The sequence below is a fragment of the Sciurus carolinensis genome, chromosome 11 (genome assembly GCF_902686445.1).
Source record: "Sciurus carolinensis chromosome 11, mSciCar1.2, whole genome shotgun sequence".
NCBI classification, from domain to species: Eukaryota; Metazoa; Chordata; class Mammalia; order Rodentia; family Sciuridae; genus Sciurus; species Sciurus carolinensis.
The window spans coordinates 59,102,454-59,123,999 of NC_062223.1; the positions used below are offsets into that span (position 1 = coordinate 59,102,454).

The 21,546-nt window shown below is 37.3% G+C and overlaps 2 protein-coding genes across 2 annotated transcripts in view; both read left to right on the top strand.

Moving 5' to 3' along the window:
• Hps5 (HPS5 biogenesis of lysosomal organelles complex 2 subunit 2) overlaps positions 1–16,741 on the top strand; it is a 39,036-nt gene extending 22,295 nt beyond the window's left edge. The window contains exons 15-24 of the mRNA XM_047516296.1: positions 760–931; positions 2,024–2,101; positions 2,345–2,922; positions 6,230–6,350; positions 6,536–6,691; positions 7,645–7,764; positions 9,218–9,331; positions 10,971–11,077; positions 13,153–13,423; positions 15,614–16,741. Coding sequence (XP_047372252.1) covers positions 760–931; positions 2,024–2,101; positions 2,345–2,922; positions 6,230–6,350; positions 6,536–6,691; positions 7,645–7,764; positions 9,218–9,331; positions 10,971–11,077; positions 13,153–13,423; positions 15,614–15,674 — 1,778 coding nt within the window. The 3' untranslated portion in view covers positions 15,675–16,741. The remainder of the gene's footprint in view (positions 1–759; positions 932–2,023; positions 2,102–2,344; positions 2,923–6,229; positions 6,351–6,535; positions 6,692–7,644; positions 7,765–9,217; positions 9,332–10,970; positions 11,078–13,152; positions 13,424–15,613) is intronic.
• On the top strand, positions 945–2,017 carry LOC124958315 (small EDRK-rich factor 1-like). Its single transcript, XM_047516295.1, has one exon. It carries the CDS (start codon positions 1,541–1,543, stop codon positions 1,811–1,813), a length of 273 nt encoding a protein of 90 aa, XP_047372251.1. The 5' UTR covers positions 945–1,540; the 3' UTR covers positions 1,814–2,017.
• Positions 16,742–21,546: the final 4,805 nt, after the last annotated feature.

Consider the following 21,546-nt stretch of genomic DNA (forward strand, 5'->3'; position numbering starts at 1 on the left):
AAAGCATTTTAAATGAGAAAAAGAAGTCTCTAAATTATTTCTAATATAACCTATTATGTGAATAGTTATCTTTTCATTCCAGTCTTGGGAAATTTAACTTCCTTCTTTGTTAGAGAAGCTGAATATTCGATTTGTTATAGATCTGTCTCTCCTCTCCCAGACAGAGCAAAAATGTAAAAATTTGCTTTTTCCTCATCCCTGGTAGGAACACTTACCATGTATTAGTCATTTCTTGATCCTTTCTCAGTTTGGGTCAGAATTGGAGACTTCAGAATTCTTTCTGTCCATTTAATGGAACTAGTATTGGCATTTGAGTTTCAGAGGGGAGAATTTGTGTAGCTACTTAACTGTTAAACTGAGTCTTACTGAATACAAATTTGATTGTCTATACTGTGAATAGTTAGCAGCTGAGTTTCATGAAGAAATTCTTTGTTATTCTCTGACCAGGATGAGCTGATGATCACATGGCTTATGTTGCCTAAGTTGGCATCAACATTACAGACATAACTAAAGTTAAAGACCTTTAACATTGAATCATTGTTTTTCTGGGCAGTTTCCTAAATGAAGTGAATCATTATATTGTATGTTTTACATGAGGTTTTTGTGAAATGTATTGTTCATTAGAGCAGTTGCTATAAACAGTCTTTTTATTAAGTTCAAACTGACTTCCTAGGACTAATAGGAACATATAAAACTCAGATACTGAATTTTTAATTTTTGTCAGTAACAAAAGTAAAGTGACATTTCTTTTCATATTAGTTTTTTGTTATTTGACTTCTAGTGTTTCTAGCTTTGTGCGTAAAACTACTGAGAAGATTGGAACCCTTCATACAAGTCCTGAACTGAAAATGAGACCAGACTCCAGGGATGATGATCAGTCTTGTGAAGAGGAAGTGAGTTCGGTTACCTGCCCACAGGAGGAAGACACTGAGTAAGCCCTTACATATAAATCTGTGTAAATGCCAGGGGAACCAACTGTTAGTTTGAAGAAAGCCATAAACTCCTGTTGGAGAAAGCACAGTTTGACCCTGTTCATTGAAGATTATGTAGCTTATAAATATTGTGAATTCCATAAAGTGTTGAATAATTATATCAACCCATAGCAAATTTATTGAGATTTTTAATTTAGACCTCTTTCATCTTTCCCCTGCATGACCCACCTTTCTCCCCCATAATCATGCCAAATTTCTGGGATGTCAGAATCGCATTTGATTAAGAGTAAGAAGACTAAGGAAGAGTTAGGCCTTGTCCTAGCTCTGTTTCTGACTAGCACGTAACTTTGAGCAAGTTATTCATGCTTTCTGGCCTATAAGATCTAGGATGTGCTATTGCTTGAGGAGTCAAGGGAATATTAGGTGAAGATAATGAAAAAGAAAAAAAGTACTATTTAGGCAATGTAACATAACATGAACAATAGCTGCCACTTAGCACATAGAAATATTTCCTAAGGAACCTTCTTGGTCTGCGGGTGGCAATAGTAGCTGAGCGTGCGAGGGAGCCGTTTCTTCTCCTAGTAGCTCTCTTCCAGGCTCGGTCCGGCATGGTCGGCATGGACCGTGGAAATCAGCGAGAACTTGCCCACCAGAAAAATATGAAGAAAACCCAGGAAATTAGTAAGGGAAAAAGAAAAGAGGATAGCTTGACTACCTCTCAAAGAAAGCAGAGGGACTCTGAGATCATGCAGCAAATGCAGAAGGCAGCTAATGAGAAGAAGTCTATGCAGACAAGAGAGAAACAACGAATGGCCTTTTGGAAGACCTGTGTGCTACAGCCAATTGGGTGCATCATAAGCTCTAAGACCAAGATTTCTTAAGAGTGAACATTCGTTACATATATTATAACTTATCTTTATAAAACTATTTTAAACTTTACTTTTCAGCCTTAGTGTGATATTTTAGGACTGTTCTTCAAAGAATAAAGTACTAACCTTGCATGTGAAAAAAAATAAAGGAATATTTCCTAAGAAAGCTCTGATCCCCTTTAACTCTTGTGAATGTTATTTTTATTTTCCATACTTTACTAGGGGGGAAAAAGAGATAACTAGTGAACCACCAGAAGAAGACGGGTTTCAAGAGCTCACAGTAGCAACAGCAGAAGCAATGTGAGTGTGAATGAACATTTTATAGTTAATGGGGTGGCTTTTGGAGATCATCCTAGTGGACCTGCAACAGTCTGGGGCAGAGAGGTAACCTCATTTGCAATTGAAATTTAAGAATTAGTCTATATATACTATATAGTCAGTGTTCTCTTGGTAAGATAATTGTTACTTAGAGTTCATAAAAAACATTTATTCCAGATGAGTATGTTTTATCATACTCATTTCACACTTAAATGTTTTGTATAGGACCAAGCTGCTGGATCCTCTGGTTTTATTTGAACCCAAGTCTCTAAGAATGGTTTTACAGGAGTGGCTTTCACAATTAGAAAAAACATTTGCCATGAAGAATTTTGCAGGCATTTCAGATACTGGCAACTCACCCATGAAATTGAACCAGAATGTACTATTACTTAATGAGTCAAAAAAGGGAATATTGGATGAAGATAATGAAAAAAAAAAAAGGGACTCTTTAGATAATGAAGAAACTGTTGCTCAAACAACATGTGAATCTGTAAGTAGTCTGAGGAAACCCTTGGATGACCTTTTTCGAGTATGTTCTCCATGCACCATAGCAAACAGTCTTCGAAAGGACTTGGCTGAATTGACAACTTTGTGTTTGGAATTGAATGTACTGAATTCTGCTATCAAGAGCACCGGTGAACATGTGGACCACACTTTGCAACGATGCTCTCCTGAAATTCTGGCTTGTCAATTCCTAAAGAAGTACTTTTTTCTTTTGGACTTGAAAAGAGCAAAAGAGAGTATTAAACTTAGTTATTCTAACAGCCTTTGTGTTTGGGATACTTTTATTGAAGGATTGAAAGGTAATTATCAAATTACTTTATCAAAAATAAAGAACTTAATATGGAGGGCCTTAACATTCTAGAATTTTGGAGTTTAAATAATGATTTAAGTAGAAGAATCACCTCTGTTGTGGTTAGCCCTCCATTCTGTTTCCCACTCCTTTTATTTTTTTTCAGGTCTGGGGATTGAACCCAGGGCCTTCCACATGCTAGGCAAGTGCTCTACCACTAAGCTATATCCCCAGACCTCATTTTAATATTTAATTAACACTGGTTTAATTTACAACTCTGTTATGAGAAATTAGTTTTATTTTTCTTAAGTCACATACAGAAAATGATACCACAGAGCAGTTGGGACTAAAGTAAATATTTGTAAATATAAGTATAAAAAAACAAAATGTCATATAACACTAATATAGAAATAATATATACCATATATTGAGTATCCTATATGTAATATATGATAAACAGTGTTCAGGCATCATCTTGTTTGATCTTAACAGCAATCTTTAGAGTATATGGTGTTATTCCATTTTATAGATGAGGAAACTTAGGCACAGAGATAGTATTAGTTGGCTAAGTTAAACTGTTATAATAAATATCTCATAATAGAAGTTATATCACATAATAAGAAGTTTATTTCTTGCTTATATAATAGTCCAGGGCATGTGTTCCAGGTCATTGGGAAGCAATCTTGTGGTCATTCAGCATTTCAGATTCTTCCATTGTTTTAAGCTCTGTCCTCCCTTGGGGCTTGTTTGAGGTTGGCTTACTATATCCAGGGGAAAGCATGTGGAACATGCTCTCTGAAAGGCCTGACCTGGTAATGGCTAGCACCTGTCTTTTATTCACAATCTGTTGGTGAGAATTCTTTCAAATGGTCCTTCCTAATTGCAGAGGATACCAGGAAATGTAATTTCTATGTGAGTTCAGAAGGAAGAGAATAAATATGAGTAAAGAGCTTGCATGTCTGCCTCAAAGACTTTGGCCCATAGCCATCAATGCCTACCTCAGACTTGAGTTTTGGCAACCCGACATAGAAACCTGCTCTCATACCTTAGAGACGATGTGTTGATTGCCTTTTAAAAAAAAAAAAAAAAATTTTTAGTTGTAGATGTTCACAACACCTTTATTTTATTTGTTTTTCTGTGGTGCTGAGGATGGAACCCAGTGCCTCACACTTGCAAGGCAATCACTCCACCACTGAGCTACAACCACCAGCCCTCACTGCCTTTTTTTGAAGAGGAAATTTTTTTAAATGTATTTTCTTAGTTGTCAACGAATCTTTATTTTATTTATTCACATGTGGTGCTGAGAATCAAACCCAGTGCCGAGAATCAAACCCAGTGCTCCTACACGTGCTAGGCAAGTGCTCTACCACTGAGCCACAATCCTAGCCCCAGGAACATTTTCTTAATGAGAATTCTACTTGAATAACAGATGCCACATTTCCAGTAATTGATTTAGACTTAAGCAAACCTTTCCTTCATTTCAAAAGTGAATTGCACCAGGCATGGTAGGCAAGTGCTCTACTCTTGAGCTACATCCCCAGCCCAAGATACAGTTTTATATTATCTGACTTAAATAACTTGACTTTTTAGAAACATGCATCTATAGTAATAATTCTGTTTTAGTTCACATAGAGCAGTTACTAGCACAAGAAATGGTTTTGGATTCTTTTCCTGAGTTGTAGTAGATTGTCTTTTTTTTTTTTTTTTTTTTTCCTACCCAGGGATTGAACTCAGGGGTGCTTAACCACTGAGCCACATCCATAGCCCTTTGTTATTTTTTGAGACAAGGTATTGCCAAGTTGCTAAGGGCCTCACTAAGCTACTGAGTCTGGCTTGAACTTCTGATCCTTCTGCTGAGCTTTTGGGAATACAGGTGTGCGCCACTATGCCCAACCGGAGATTGTCTTCTTTGCAAAATAAGAAACAAATTATTTCTCTTCAACTAAGTTGAAATGTGTGAGGGTATTGCTGAAAATTTGTTGTTTCTGTCTTTATTATGTGATCATACCCAACCCTGGTCACAGGAGAATAGCAGAAAAGAGTCTGCATCAGCTGGAGTGGTGGTGGTTGCTTACCTCTGTGCCTGGTAGGCAGTTTGAGATGAGGCAGCTGCTTACTTGAATTGAGGTGAAATAAGTTTGGCTTAGCTTCCACCCAGTCCTAAAGCTTTCCCTCACTTCTCCAGCTCTTAATGATGGCCTCCTTTAAATTCTTCTTAAGAATTTATTGCCTGACATAGTCAAATGGGGAGCAATTTGTGAAACAAAGAAAAGACTTTAAAAAAATCATATATCAGAAACTGGAGGTTGGCTTTTTAGAAATTGTCTGCTGAACCTGACCCTATAGGGCAATTGATTGCACATTGGATTTCTAGAAATAGTCTGTTGAACAGGCCCCACATTTTTAAGGATGTTATAATTATAGAAGACAGCATTTGGAACTGTTCTTTGAGATTTGTCTTCAGAACTAATTGAAAACTTCTTGAAAAAAACTAATTTTACTTTAGATTCATACGTATATAATATGTACCTTTTTTTTTTTTTAATTCACAAATTGTTTTAACTAGATTTTCACTCACCTCATTCACCAGACTTGGCTTTAAATGACTTTTGCTATTCCAAAAAGTCAGATCTTACTTCAAAAGATGAATATTTGCTATACCGATATTTTAAAAAGCAGGCCAAATATTTTAAAATTATTTAATTGAATTTAATTCTGAGATAAATAGAGATACTAGTCCTAGAAAAAATTGTGTAGTTTGGTACTGATGGTAGATATTTATGTTTGGAATAGTAGACGTAAATAACCCCAGATACTCATTTTTTCTTCAAGAGTAATGGTCACGTATATATTCATTATCCATTCCTTTACAAACTGTTTGAAATTTCAATATTCTTTATCTCCCAATTCAGTTTTTAATGTTCTTAAAAGTAGAGATTACATCTTGTTCTATTTTTTGGTACTAGGGATTGAACCCAGGGTGCTTTACCACCAAGCCACATTCCCAGCCCTTTTTTATATTTTAATAGAGACAGGGCCTCACTGAGTTGCTTAGGGCCTTGCTAAGTTGCTGAGGCTGATTTTGAACTTGCAATCCTCCTGCCTCAGCCTCCTGAGTTCCTGGAATTAGAGGCATGCACCACTACTCCTGACTTGTTCTTTTGTTTGTTTTTTAATCTCCCCTAAAATGGTTAATAATCACTGGGCCTTATATGTAGTAGGTGCACACAGTAGGTGTGTGACCAGTGCTTGTTGAATGAATATGTTAATATTTGCAGCTGTAAGTTGAAGGAAAATGGATGTGCTTTGTTTTTCAGAAATGGCAAGTTCTACTTCTACATACATGGAGATGGAAGAAGGAGACTTACCAGCAAGATTAAAGTTACTAGATGACTCTGTTCCTTTTGATAGTCCTTTGCTGATTGCTTATGCTGCCAGGTGGGTTGTACGGTATAATGTTTATAGGAACTGAAGTACATGCATTTTTTTATTAAAGTTTTACTCATTTGCACATTGGGCAGATTCTTATTAGTATATTCATTCTCATCTCTAATAAGTATTTAATGTAATCAAGTTGTATTCTCTCTGAAGTTGGAGACTGATGGTTCTGTTTTTAAATGCAGGTTGTATGAGAAGTTTGGGGAATCTGCCCTTCGATCCTTAATCAGGTTTTATCCATACATTTTGCCTTCAGATGTCATGCAACTTTGTCATCAAAATCCTGCTCAGTTTTTGGCCTATTTAGATAGTCTGGTGAAATCAAGGCCTGAAGATCAACGGTGAGGGGTAGCACATTTGTAGACTCCCCTTTCTTTTGATAGAGCATTGTTTCTTTTTTATTGTGTGTGTAACATTTTTACTATTAACTACACAAAGTTGAGGAACCTACTGTGAAAGATGAGGATTTGGTCAGTTTTGTCTTCTGCTACACTTCATACTGCACACCACAAATGTATATGTATACATTCCTCTATCCTCCCTTCCTCTTGGGGATTCTCAGATCATCATTATAAAATTATATCCTTCATTCAGAGCCTAGGCTAAAACAGATGAGCTTATTGTTTTCTGTACCAGTGATTAGATCTACTGCTACCTTTTCTTTCTTTCTTTCTTTCTTTTTTTTTCTTTTTCAGTACTAAGAATTGAACCCAGAACCTTGCAAATGCTAGGCAAGTGCTCTACCACTGGACACGTTCCCACCCCTTTTTAAATTTTATTTTTAGACAGGTTCTTGAAAATTTCTCCAACTGGCCTCAAATTTGTGATCCTCTTGCCTTCCAAGTGGCTGGGATCACAGGTGTGTGCTACCATGTCTGGCCACTGCCACCTTTTCATTGACAATATCCCGACTTTTTGTGGATGGCTCTCTATTCCAGCTTTTTCTCTTTTCAGGCTGATTCATCATTTCCTGTCTTTCCATACCTATAAATTCTCATCTGGTTATTAAACTGGCAAACTACTTCTTTTTCCCTCTGATCAGTTCACATTTGTCACACTGGTTTTTATTATTTACTCATTGGCCCTTTGATTTTTTTCCCTTGTAATCTAGAGAAAGTTATTTATTTAGAAAGCTATTAAATTTTCACCAGTATTTCTAGACATTCTGTAGTAGAAGAATTTTTATGTTATTTCATCTACTATATTGATCTCTTGAGCCAAATTTTAAATAGCCCCATAGTTTGTTTTCTCTCATTATGAAGATTGGTGATTCTTCCACCCAACTTTCTCTCAGGTCATACTTCCTTGAGTCCCTTCTACAACCGGAATCTTTAAGATTGGATTGGCTGCTTTTGGCAGTATCCTATGATGCGCCACCAAGCACAAGCACTGTGGATGATGAAGGATACCCCAGGTATGGAAGTTCTCTTTCTAAGAACTAAGCTCTGATGTTCCTTTGGGATGGAACTGATTTATTCACAATATAGCATTCTGGGCTCACTTTAGGATTAGCTATAGAAGAGACTGACCCAAGTCATGGTAGTAATAACTGGGAGTGTACTTTGTAATGGTTCTGAACACTTTTAGGGACACAGACCCTATTCTTACAGGGTGCTGATTCCTTTCAGAATTTGATGATTCCTTTCAGAAAAATGCACATTAAAAGTTTTACACATGACTTCAGAGAATTAAATGATCTCCCTGAAACTCTTTTATGGACCCACATTAAGAGTCCTTGATGATTAAACCTGTTAGAGAAAACTGTGTGTGGGGGTTGTTTTTTGTTTCTTTCTTTCTAAAAATTTGTCAAGGAATTTCTAGACATAATCTGATTGAGGATATTTTTTCTTCTTTTTTTTCTTTTTCTTTTTTTTTTTTTTTTTTCAGTATTTGGAATTGGACCCAGGGGCACTTTACCACTGAGCCATATCCCCAGCCTTTTTTATTTTCTATTTTGAGACAGGGTCTTGGCAAGTTGTGGAGACTGACCTTGAACTTGCCATCCTCCTACCTCAGCCTGTCTCAATTTTGAGATCCTGTCTCAAAATTTAGAAAATTAAAAAAGGGACTAGAGATGCAGGTCAGCGGTTAAGTACCTTTGCGTTCAATCCTCAGTACCAAGGGTGAGAAAAAACAAAATGAAACAAAACAAAAAAACCCTAATGCCTATATTATTTGTCTTATGTCCAGCCAAAAGACTAGAAGAATATGCAGTGACTGTGAACAGTGAAATTATAGGCTTCCTTTTTTGCTTTTTTGTACTAGGGATTGAATCCAGGTGTACCTCACCGCTGAGTTACATCCCCGGTCCTTTTTTTTTTTTTTTTTTTTTGAGACAGGTTTTGCTAAGTCACTGGAATTACAGGTGTTTACCACCATGCCCAGTGATTTTTCTTTGTTTGGTTTTGATTACTTAAAATATCTAGTTGTTTTATTGTGGTACTGGGCTGAGGATTGAACCCAGGGCCTCCTGCATGCTAGGTAAGTACTCTTGTACTGGGCCACACACCTGACCCCTAAATTTCTAGTTTTTAAAAATGAACAGATTATAGGAAAAGTAGCTATTTAAAATTTTTCAAAAGCCAAATGGAAAAGTTTGAAAATAAAATAATACTGGCTTTTTTTTTTGGTAGGGTCACTCTACATTTAAATTACATCCCTAACCCTTTTAAAATTTATTTTGAGACAATGCCTTGCTAAGTTGCCTAGGCTAGCCTTCCTTGAACTTCAGATCTTCCTGCCTCAACCTCCTGAGTTACTGAAATTACAGGTGGCCCTGACATAAACTATTCTTTCCTACTAGACAACAGGACTTCTCAGAGTTTATTTCCTTTCTAATTACTGACTTTTTTTTTCCCATTTCACAGGCCTCATTCACACTTGTTTTCCTGGGGTTATAGTCAGCTGATCCTTCAGTTAATTAAACTTCCTGCAGATTTTACAACCAAAGAGAAAATGACTGACATCTGTAGGTCTTGTGGGTAAGTAAGGATTTTCATAGAAACTGAGGTTAATCACTTCAGTGAGTAACCTTGTAGTTTAGGGCCTAAATTGATATGCATTATCACTTGGGAACCTAGTTTTGCTTCCTAAAGGTAACTGTATGTTTTTAAGTGGCAGTAAACAATTTTCTACTTTTAAATTGTGTGTGTGTGTGTGTGTGTGTATGTATGTATGTGTAGGAGAGACTGGCTCTTGCTAATTCCTCTCAGTTCCCTCTGTTCAGTTGTTAGCCCCAGTTCTCAGTCATGTAGATAGTATTTAATTAAACATCCATTTGTGTGATACCAGTTACAATGGATAAAGGATTTCCAAGAAGAGAGATCAGAATAGGCTCAATAAAATTGTGGGTGAAGGACTCTAGGAAAAGGTGAGATTCTGGAGGGAAGTCCTGAAGCCTGGGTAAGATTTGTATTTGTAAAGGTGCCAGAAGACTGGCTGATCTGGTGAGTGAACGAGTAAGGACAAGGCATGAAAAACTGCCACTGCTTATTATCCACATCACTCATGAGTGGGTTATTTATTGCCTGGTGATGTTGTCTTATGGCTTCATCTGGGTAATATTCTTTTGGAGGAACCTGTAGCTTTCTTTTCCTCCATATTGTCTAATTCATACAGTGGTAAGTACTTGATACATATTTGTTCACTGATAATGAGGGATGAGACTGGTGGGTGATTGTAGCATGGAGCATGGGGTTGGATTCTTTGTCCCATGAATTTGTAGAATAAAATCCACAGACACAAGGTTGATGAGGGCAAAGTAACAGGATTTTTTAGGGTAATAGAAAGATAGCAGCTCCCAGAGAGGGAGGGGTCCTGAGAGAGATTAAAAAAAAAGTGGCTATTGTCTAGGGGTTTATACAGATCTATATGTAGGTTGAAGGAAGTTAGCCCCTTGCCCAATCCTGAGTAAGGCATTCAGTGTCCACGAGATATTTATGCAGTCTTTAGTCCAATCAAAATATCAAGAATTTTTCCTTTGGAAAGGCATGGAGGTCCTGATTTAAAAATAGTTGTTTGTAAATTTCTTAGCAAATATCTGCAATACATTGGGAGAAGAAATATGATGATTTTGAATTGAATCTTAAGGTTTATAAAGTTATATAAAGCTTAAATGCCTCATAATGGGTCTGACCTTATATGTCACCAGCTTTTTTTTTTTTCTTTTTACTTTTTTTTTTTTTTTTTTCCTTTTTCTATTTTGCAGTACTTGGGGTTGAACTACATCCTCAGCTATTTTTACCTTTTATTTTGAAACAATGTCTCACTGAGTAGACGAGACTGGCCTTGAGTTTGCATTCCTTCTGCCTCAGCCTGCTGGGTAACTTTTATTACAGACATGTGCCACTGGGCCTGGCTTTTGTTTTTTCTCTTAAAGCTATAGAATTTGCTGTCATAATAAAAATGTTCTATTTCACTGTCTCCATTATGGTAGCCACTAGTCACATGTGACCGTCAAATGTTTGAAAGATGGACAGGTCAACTGAAAAACTAACTTATAAATTTTGTTTACTTCTAATTAAATTTAAATAGCCACATGTGGCTGTTGTCTGCTATTAGCACAGTTTTGGATAAATTCACTGCTTCTTATTCCTTTCTTCAACTTCGATCTCTTTAAAGTTTCTGGCCTGGATATCTTACTCTCTGTTTGGAACTGGAGAGAAGAAAAGAGGCCTTCACCAACATTGTGTATCTGGATGATAAGAGCCTGATGGAAGGGGATAATGGTGTGTACTTGCAAACCTGTTACTTTATTTTAGATGTCTCTTCAGACTTTTAAATAAGGAAATTTGGTAAACATTTAATGGCCAGATAGGAAATTTAGCTAATTGTCAGATTTGTAGGGTTTTTAAATTTGTATACTTTGATATATTATACATATATTTTATCTGTATCTTTTTCTATTTGATGAGCACCTAGTATATGTCAGGCACTATGCTGTGTTCTCCATATGCTATTTTAAATGAGGTAACAAACTCTTGGGATAGTTACTATTTTTTCTATCTTCCAGATGTTATAACTGAAGCCAAGAAATGATAATTAAATGACCCAAAGTCACACAACTAGTAAAGTCTAGAACTGGTGTTCAGACCCAAGCCTCTCCAAAATTTGGGCTTGGGTTCTTTTTACTGCATCATGTTGTCTTACTAGACAGTTAAAAGTTTGAACTCATTAAGATGAACTTAACTAACATTCACAGGCATTTTAATAATTCGCATTTTAAAATTTTTTATCAGTTCACACTGGTAAGATGATAGAAGGCCAGGACTTTGAAACACTGATAGCTGAAGTCTGAGAGTCCATCCTGCCCCCAGAGAGGTGGTCTTGATCAGTTTTGTAGTGCTGCTGTATTCATCTCAGTGCACAGATGCTGACAGCATGGCTTCAGGTCCTTCAGTCCACATGGAAGGACCTGTGATCCTTTTCTATAACCTTTTTCAGCCCTGCTGGTGTGGGACAGGGAAAGTTAGAGCAGAGGCAAGAAGCTAGTTGACTGGCAAGGGTCAGCTCTGGACATCCAGCTATAATTACTGAAGTCATCTTTGTTTCAGAAATGAAATAGGAAGGCCAGCTATTTTTGTAGGACTGGAATTATAGATATACATATACTCCTGAAGTATAACCAGAAAAGATAAAAATGGTTTGTGTTTTTAAAGTTACAACATGTCTGTGATAGAAGAAAGTTAACAATTCAAGAAACATAAAGAAAATAATCACCTAGTCTTCCCCACTCAGATGAAAGTACTCCCCAAATTTTATTCATATAATTATACTAATGTTAAGAATTCTTACCCATGATGTATTAAATAGGGTCCTTTCTTGACACTTCTCTCTCTTTGTGATTTATATTGGTCACTATCCAAGGCAGTTGATTTTTTTGCCAAATATATATCTCATATCTATCCATTTCCATTTATTCTGTCACCATCATTCTTATCCTGGCTACGTGCCTAGACTATTGCAACAACTTCATAACTGGTTATTTGGGTTCCACATTTACTCACTTTTAACCCATTTTTCTTTCAGCAGTCAGAATGATTTTTTTAAATGAAAATTGAATTATGTGACTTTCCTCCCTGAAACTCCTTGTGCTGAACTCAGAATAAAATCCAGATTCTGGATTCTTAAGCTGGTCTTTAAGACCTGGCCTTATCATCTTATTCACACTACTACCTTTGTACAGTATAGGCTCGTTAAAAAGTTCCTTGAATCTACCTGTATCTTTCCTGTGTCATATGGTTTTCCATGTTTCCTGCATCAGAAATGCATTTGTGATACCCATTTCTCCAAGTTTGCACATTCTGTAGGCTACATAAGGATGCCCTCTGATCTTGTTTCAGCTTTCAGGTTTTGCTTGAATGTCACTTCCTCATAGAGTATTTCTCAAAAAAAATTAGCTATTGTCTCTAGTGATTCCTTGTTCTTCATAGTACTTAGCACAGTTTATGATATTTATTTTTGTTTAATTCTATCTCTTTTGTTACACTGTCAGATCTGCAAGAGTATATGGATTGCTTCTGTTTTGTTCATCATTGTATATCCCGTGCCTAGCCTAGTATATGACAGGGCATTTAGTAAGTGATTGAATGAATTCTGAAGCTAATTTTGGACTTCTCTATATCCTGAACTGTTTATTCAACAGATGATCAGAAAACTTTGTGTTACGGTGATGAAATTATGTTCCTGAATATTTTTCTGTTTTGATATTAAATGTTTTTGCAGTTTCCACCATCTCGTCTATGCAGGCAAGTGTGCTAGGAGTCGAGTGGTCAGAGCCAACATTGTTTCTCTGTGTGTGCAGGTTGGATTCCAGAGACTGTGGAGGAATGGAAGCTTCTCCTACATCTGGTACAGAAGAAGAGTTCAAGGCCAGTTCCCCAGAAGTCACTAAATGGGAACCTCAATGATGGGCCTTCCCCCATCAACACAGAGAATGTGGCACTCCTGTTAGCTAAGACCGTGGGCCCAGATCGGGCCTGGTCATTGCTACAGGAGTGTGGTCTGGCCCGTGAGTTGTCCGAGAAGTTTACCAGAACCTGTGATATCCTGAGGATTGCTGAGAAAAGGCAGAGGTAATGCCAGTTTGCTGTAGAAAGCCCCTGGACTTCCAGAGGTAGATGAGATTATAGAGATCATCTAGCCCTGACCCCTCATTAACAATCAGGAGACTGAGACTCATCTGGTGGCCAAGGTGATTAAGAGAAGAGGCTAAAGTAAAATTTCATTCATGATCATGACCAAGACATTATTTGGCTTAATATGAGTGCCCAAATATAATGTGTACTCAATTCTTTAAGAATATTGTTGGGAGCCCATTTGTAGAGCATTTGCCTGCTATGCTTGAGGCTATCAGTTTGATGCCCAGCACCCCAAAAAGATAAATAAATAAAAGTTAAAAAATAAGTTAAAAGAAGAATATTATTGGTACCAAGTAACTACTAATTGTCTCAGGCAAGGATTTTTTTTTTTTCTTTTTGTAATTCTGGTATAATACCTATAACAAAAAGAAAGATACACATAACACGAAAATTACCAACTAAACCATTTTTAAGTGTTCAGTTCAGTAGTGTTAAGTATATCCACATTGTCATGCAACCAATCTCTGGAACTTTCTTACCTTTTTTGTTTTGTTTTATCTTTGGCAGTGCTGGGGATCAAACCCAGGGCCTCATGTGTGCTAGGCAAGCACTCTGCCACTGAGTTACACCCCCAATCCTGAACTTTTTCATTGTGCAAACTGAAATGCCATACCAATTAAGTAAGAGCTCTTTATTCCCCCTTCCCTGGCCCAGTTCCTGGCAATCAAAATTCTACTTTTTTATTTGTACCAGAGATTAAATACAGGGGTGCTTAACTACTAAGCTACATCCTCAGCCTTTTTTTTTTTTTTTTTTTTTTTTTTTAAATTTAGAGACAGGGTCTTGCTGAGTTGCTGAGGATGACTCAATCCTGCCTCAGCCTCCCAAGCTGCTGGGATGATAGGCATGTGCCACTGAACTGGCCCCATAATTCTATTTTCTGTTTCTATGAATTTAACTATTCTAACTACCTCCTCTAAGTAGCATTATATAGTACAGATTGAATATATTGTATTCCAAATGCTTGGAATCAGAAGTATTCCAGGTTTCAGAACTTTTTGGATTTTGAAATATTTGCATAGACTATTAGTTGAGCATTTCTAATCCAAAAACCCAAAATCTGAAATGTTGCAAAATCCAAGGCTCTTGGGGTTTTTTTGTTGTTGTTGTTTGGTTGGTTGGTTTTAGTACTGGACATTGAACCCAGGGGCACTCTACCACTGAGCTACATCCCCACCCCTTTTTAAATTTTATTTTGAAACAGGGTCTTGCTAAGTTGCCCACTCTGGCTTTGAATTTGCAGTCCTCCTGCCATAGCCTACTAAATACTGGGATTATAAGCATGGTCTACTATGTACAGCAAAAGTTTGGGAATTTTGGATTAGAGATACTCAACCTGTATTTTTCTTTCTGTGACTGATTTATTTCACTTAATGTAGTGTCCTCAGGGTTCTTCTTAGTTGTAGTATGTTTCAGAATTTTTGCCTTTTTAAGACTGAATAATACTCCATTGTACATATATACCACATTTTGTTTATCCATTCATCTGTCATAGGACACTTGGGTTGCTTCCACTTTCTAGCTCTTTGTGTAGTGCTGCAGTGAACATGGGTGCACAAATACGCCTCCAGCACCTTGCTTTCATTTCTTGTAGATGAATATCCAGAAATGGAATTTCCACACTATTTTCCATAGTGGCTATACTATTTATATTTTTACTAACAGTATATTATGGTTCAAATTTCTTCTTGTCTTAGCTAGCTCTATTTTCTTGGTTTTTGTTTGTTTGTTTAAATAATAGCCTAGTGAACGTGAGGTTTGATTTGCATTTTCATATTGATTAGTGATGTTGAGCATCTTTTCACATGCTTACTGGACATTCGTATATCATCATTAGAGAAATAACTATTTAAGCCCTTTGCCTATTTTAAAATCAGGTTGCTTGTTATTTTTGTTGTTGTAGGTGTTCTCCCATATTCTGAATGTTAACCCTTATTGCATATGATTTGCAAATATTTTCTCTCATTCCATAGGTTGCCTTTCACTCTTGATTTCAGTCTCGATCTTTTGATTCACTGGGTCAATCAACTTTTTTAATTCTCAAAGTCTCTGTAGGTTTTAATGTTTCTGTAGAGAATAACCAGTTACAACTAAATGTGCTGTTTCTTTTCTTTGGGATTTCAGAGCCTTGATACAAAGCATGCTTGAAAAATGTGATCGGTTTCTGTGGTCTCAGCAGCCCTAATGGAAGAAGATTTGGCAGGATATCATCACATTTTTGGAAGAAAAATAATAAAAAACTAACAAACAAAAAACGACAATGAATCATGCTCCTAAACCTTTGGTATGCATTTGTTTCTTAAAGAAAGGCACTAACCAAGACCCTGTCAGCCTTGTCAGGGTTACTGTTGTTAGAGTCTATACTCTTGGCATTTGTGGCTCTGTGAACTCAGCAATTCTCAGCCATAGTTGGATTTTGAAAGGAATCTGTCCTTGCTTTCCTAGATTCAGAATGTGAATGTCCACATGTGTGTAGTATTTATTCTGAACTACAGTATGTTTGCTTGTCACTGGTGGATTGGGGGAAATTTTTTCTACTGTGGCTCCTGTGTTGGGAGCAGAAGTTTTTTGTCACATGGAGATAAATGATATTATTAACTGGAGTTTAAGTCTTTTTAAATTTTGTCTGGGACAGTCTAGAATTTTTTTTTTTTTTTTTTTTTTTTTTTGCGGTACTGGGGATCGAACCCAGGGCCTTGTGCTTGCAAGGCAAGCACTCTACCACCTGAGCCATCTCCCCAGCCCTCTGGGACAGTCTGGAAGCTACTGAAATAGAACATGGGATAATGAATTGACATATAAAACAAATGAAATACTGAAGATTCAAATTAGATATTTAAAAAATTGCCCATATCTAAAATTGAGTTAATATACAGTATTTTCCCAATATTTATTTGACATTTTCTAACATGAACATATATGTAGTTGACTAATTCATTACTGGAACTATGTTGTCTCTAATTTTTTCCTAAACAGAGTAGCCCAAGAAAAATCATGCACTTTTCAGAATTATTTTTAAAAAGCCATAAGAGAAAACTGAGTACTAATAAAGACTGCAGCAAGAGCTCTGTATTATGTAAGTTATGTAAGTAGATTGTCATGTGTTGGGCTTCTGAAAATTTACATAGCATGTTATATTACCAATAAATGTAAAAGCTGATGCAAGTTTTCATTTTAACAATATTGACATGAGGTTTATTTTTGAAGCCATTTGCAGGAAAATGTGGAGAATAAAGTGATTGATACACTGAATGTCCATTCCTTATATTTCCCCACTTATAACACAAAGAACACAGATACAAATTGCTGTTGTATATACACATGACACCTGGACATGATGTAGCCAGATGGATTGAAGAGTTTGTTGGGAAAGGAGGCTTCACAGAGTTGGGAAGTGTGAGGAACCTCCTTACTAGCATCACCTGGGTTCTGGCTACATTGACCTAAGTTGAATGTATGTCTGTACGGAGACCTAACGTTTAGGAAAGTGAAAGCCTTCCCTTTGCTGTCAGCTTTAGTCAATATCATTGCTTGGCTGAGAGAGAGTCCAGCAGCATAAACTGGCAACACTGCAGTCATTTCCTGACAGCCCTTGCCAGGGCATATTATAGCAATCCTTTACCAGAAGGGTACAGAGTGAATTTTCTAGCATACAAACACAACTCACATCTCCTAAATTTTATCTTCCAAGGCAAACAGGAAAAAAAATCCCCTTCAGTTAAACATTTAAATTTCAACAGTTTGTTTGGTTATGAGGTAATATTTTCAAATATGACTTACATCTATCTCTTGCTTAAAAATTCTAAACAGATTGCTTCCTCCCTCACATCCCTTACCAAAACAAACAAACAACAACAACAAAAAACTAGACAGACTGTGTAATCCTTGGTGCCTCACTTTCACTTTTGTTTCCAGATCTGACCACTGTTTAACAGCTACAAGGTAACATAGCCAGTAGATTGTCTGCCAAGGCAGACTGCTTGCCCAAACATCTGGTTTTCAACTCAGTGATCTTGGGGAAGTTACTTCATTTCTTAGAAGTTTTAGTTTCCTCATCTGTAAAATGGGAATGATAGCAGCACTCATTCAGGGTGGTTTGTGGGTTAAATGACATGATGGAATGTGAAGCATACAGCACAGTACCTGACATGGAATGATATTTGAGCTACCTGTTAGAATTAAAAGAGGGTAATGTGTGCAGATGGTGCCTGTGACATAATGAATAGGTAATAATGTCAGTTGTTTGAAAGGTTTAGATCATTATTTTCTCCTGTTAGTGGTCAGACCCATAGAAGCTGGATTTATATGAATTAGAGTGAGAATACCAGAATTGAAATTAATAATTTATTTGTTAAATTTGTCACTGTTCTGGTCAAGGCTCACAACCTTGTAGTTATCCTTGCTTCTCCCATCTCCTTTTCCCTCACTTCTAATTACTAGGCAAATCCTTTCAATTTTGTGTAGATGGTGTTTTCCATTAGTCATTTTCCCCATTCTCTATTGCCACCAACACACTCTCATTACTTTCTGCCTAGGCTCCAGTGACCTTCAAAGGTTATCCCCAAGGATTGCTGCCAATCAGTTATACATGTTAAAAGGTAGGTGACCTTGGTGGTGGTTTAGTCAACTGTTCTGCTGCTGTGACTAAAAGATCTGACCAGAACAACTGTAGAGGAGGAAAAGTTTTATTTGAGGGCTCATGACTTCAGAGGTCTTAGTCCATAGAAAGCCAGCTCCATTCCTCTGGGCTCTAGGTGTGGCTGAATATCATGGCAGGAGAGGGTGGCAGAGGGCAGCAGCTCACATCTTGGTGATCAGGAAGCAGAGAGAGAGACAAATATATACCCAAAGCCATGCCCCAGTTCCCACCTCCTCCAGCCACATCCTACCACTTCAGTTACCTCTCAATTAATCCCTATCAGGGAATTAAATCACTGACTGGGTTAAGACTCTTATAACCCAATCATTTCTCCTCTGAACCTTCTTGCACTGTCTCACACATGAGCTTTTGGGGGACATCTCACATCTAAATCACGACAGATGGTTACATGAGCTTGTTAAGACAAATGTCAGGATCCTGCCCAGACCTAGAATCTTTAGGTCTGCAGACTAGTCTAACCTCCCTCAACTTGCCACCATACCCCATATTCCTAGATTTAGAATCAGCATTGTTCTAGTTTGTAGTAAATCTAGGCCCCTGAGAAAGAGTGATTGTCTTGATCTCCTGGGAAGTTAATTGCAGATCCATTGTCAGAAACCTTTTCCTCTTGAGGCTCAGCCTTGGTCTTGCCACTTCCCAATTAGAAACTTGGCAATTCCCCTCTGCTTTCAGAGTAAAGCCCAAAACCTTGAGCTCCACAATCTATGACATTGTTCCCAAGCTGTTTTTCTCAGTTTTAGGACCCAATTTTGTTCCTCATCCTGGTCCTCTGATTCTTGGATGCTTTGTGCACATTGCCTCTCTGGCGGTGTTCCCGCTCAAGCCTGACAAGGCCTTGCACTGTTTGCCCACCAGCTGAAATTCCACCAGGGTTTTATCCCTTCAGACTTTATGTGGCATGAGGCAGAAGTTTCTTCTCATGTCAGGAAAAGTAGTTTTAGATTGAGGTCACAGCTCAAAACAACTTTCCTTCCCTTTTGGTTAGTAGAAATCAGATACTACTAAACTTTATGGATAACTGGGCAGAACAGCACAATACAGCACTGTTGTGCTGCTGAGGAGCCTGTGGTTTCCTGTCAATCCTGGTCCAGTGGAACAAATGGGAGGAACAGGAAGAAAGACCTGGAAAATGCCCATCTAATAGTTTTTTTTTTTCCAAATGGTTCAGCACTGCCAGGTCCTCAGTAGAGAGGACATTTTCCCAGATGGCCAGTTTTATCTCTTTCCCAGGCAATAATACATTATTCCACATGGGTGACTACTTACTATCAATCTAAATATTCAAGTTAATACATTTCTCTAGTGATCTAGGCATTATTTATATCTGGCATTAAGTGGCAAAACCTGAGTTTTGTGATATAGTATCAGTGTTTCCAATCCCCTGGCTATGTAATTATTCCCAGTAAACCCCAGCTTCGTGGGTGTGAGACCTGTGCCCTTGTGTAGAAGCTCTTGGTTTAATGTCTGCTTCCACTGTCTCAAAATTCTTAATTTCTGTTCAAAGATCCATACATTTTAATTTTATACTGGTCCTCACAAATTAGGTAAGTGATTGCCACAGCAGATCTGGTGGGGAGCCTGAGATTTTGCATTTCTGACAAGATCCCAGATGATACTGATGCCTCTTGCTGGTCCTTATGTAACAGTGATCCACTTTATGCTTTGAACATAGACCTTGCTGCTCTGCCACTACCTTATTTTCAAAAGGGACATGTTTCTTTCTCTTCCTGTCCCTCCCTCTCCTATTCTTTCTCCTTCCCTAATCCTGGGGGAAACAGGATGACCTTTTTTCCCCATTCTAGGCAGAGTTATCTGTCCTTGAGCACACACCCACCACAGGAACGAAGTAATTCAGACTTTGGGATAGCACCAGAAGATCCCAGAAATAACTATCTCCCAAATTAACAAGTGAATTACAACTCTGGACAGATGACGTGGAATGCAGCCTTTGAATCACCTCTTTTTAAAAAATCCCTGTTCTATTAAAAAAATCATGCATCATGATCAAGTGGGGTTCATGCCAGGGATGAACATACAGAAACCAATAAACACAACTCATCACATCAATAGACTTAGAGACAAGAATCACATGACTATCTCAATAGATGCAATAAGAGAATTTTACAAAATATAGCACCCATTTATGTTCAAAACACTAGAAAAACTAGGGATAGTAGGAACATACCTCAACATTGTAAAACCTATATATGTTTAATCCAAGGCCAACATCATTCTAAATGGAGAAAAATTGAAAGCATTCCCTCTAAAAACTTGAACAAGACCAGGACTACCTCTTTCACCACTTCTATTGAACATAGTCTTTGAAACTCTAGATAGAACAATTAAACAAATTAAAGGGACACACATAGGGAAAAAACCTCAAAACTATCCCTCTTTGCTAATGACATGATTCTGTAGAACCCCCCAGAAACAAACAAAAAAACAGAAAACTTCTAGAACTCCTAGATGAATTCAGCCAAGTAGCAGGATATAAAACACTCGTAAATCGTGTTTCTATACATCAATGATGAACCAACTGGAAGAGAAATTAGGAAAAGTCTACCATTCATAATAGCCTCACAGAATATTTGGGAATCAATCTAACAAAAGGAATCAAAGACCTACAATGAAAACTATAGAACACTAAAGATAGAAATTGAAGAAGGGGCTGGGGATATAGCTCAGTTGGTAGAGTGCTTACCTTGCAAGCACAAGGCCCTGGGTTCGATCACTAGCACCACCAAAAAAAAAAAAAAAAAAAAAAAAAAAATTGAAGGTATTAGGAAATGGAAAGATATCCCATGTTCTTCTGGCAGAATTAATATTGTCAAAATGGTCACACTAAAAGAAGCACTATACAGATTTAATGCAATTCCTATTAAAGTTCCAGTGATCTTCATAGAAATTCATTTGGAAAAATCAGACCCAGAATAGCCAAAGCAATCCTTAGCAAGAAAAGGAATGCAGGAGGCATCACAATACCAGATCTTAAATTATACTACAGAACTATGACAACAAAAATGGCATGGTATTGGCACCAAAATAGACATGAAGACCAATGGTTCAGAAGAGAAGACACAGAGACAAACCCACGTAGAGTTATCTTAAACTAGGAAAAGCTACCATAAACATTGGAGAAAAGATAGCCTCTTCAAAAAATAATGTGGGAAAACTGGAAATCCATATGTGGCAGAATGAAATTAAACCCCTATCTCTCGGCCTGCACAAAACACAACCCAAAGTGGGTAGAGGACCTAGGATTTAGACTAGAGACCCTGTGCCTACTAGAAGAAATGTAGACCCAAATCTTTATCATGTCAGTTTAGGAACCAAATTCCTCAACAAGACTCCTAAAGCACAAGAAGTAAAAATCAAGAATCAATAAATGGAATGGTAT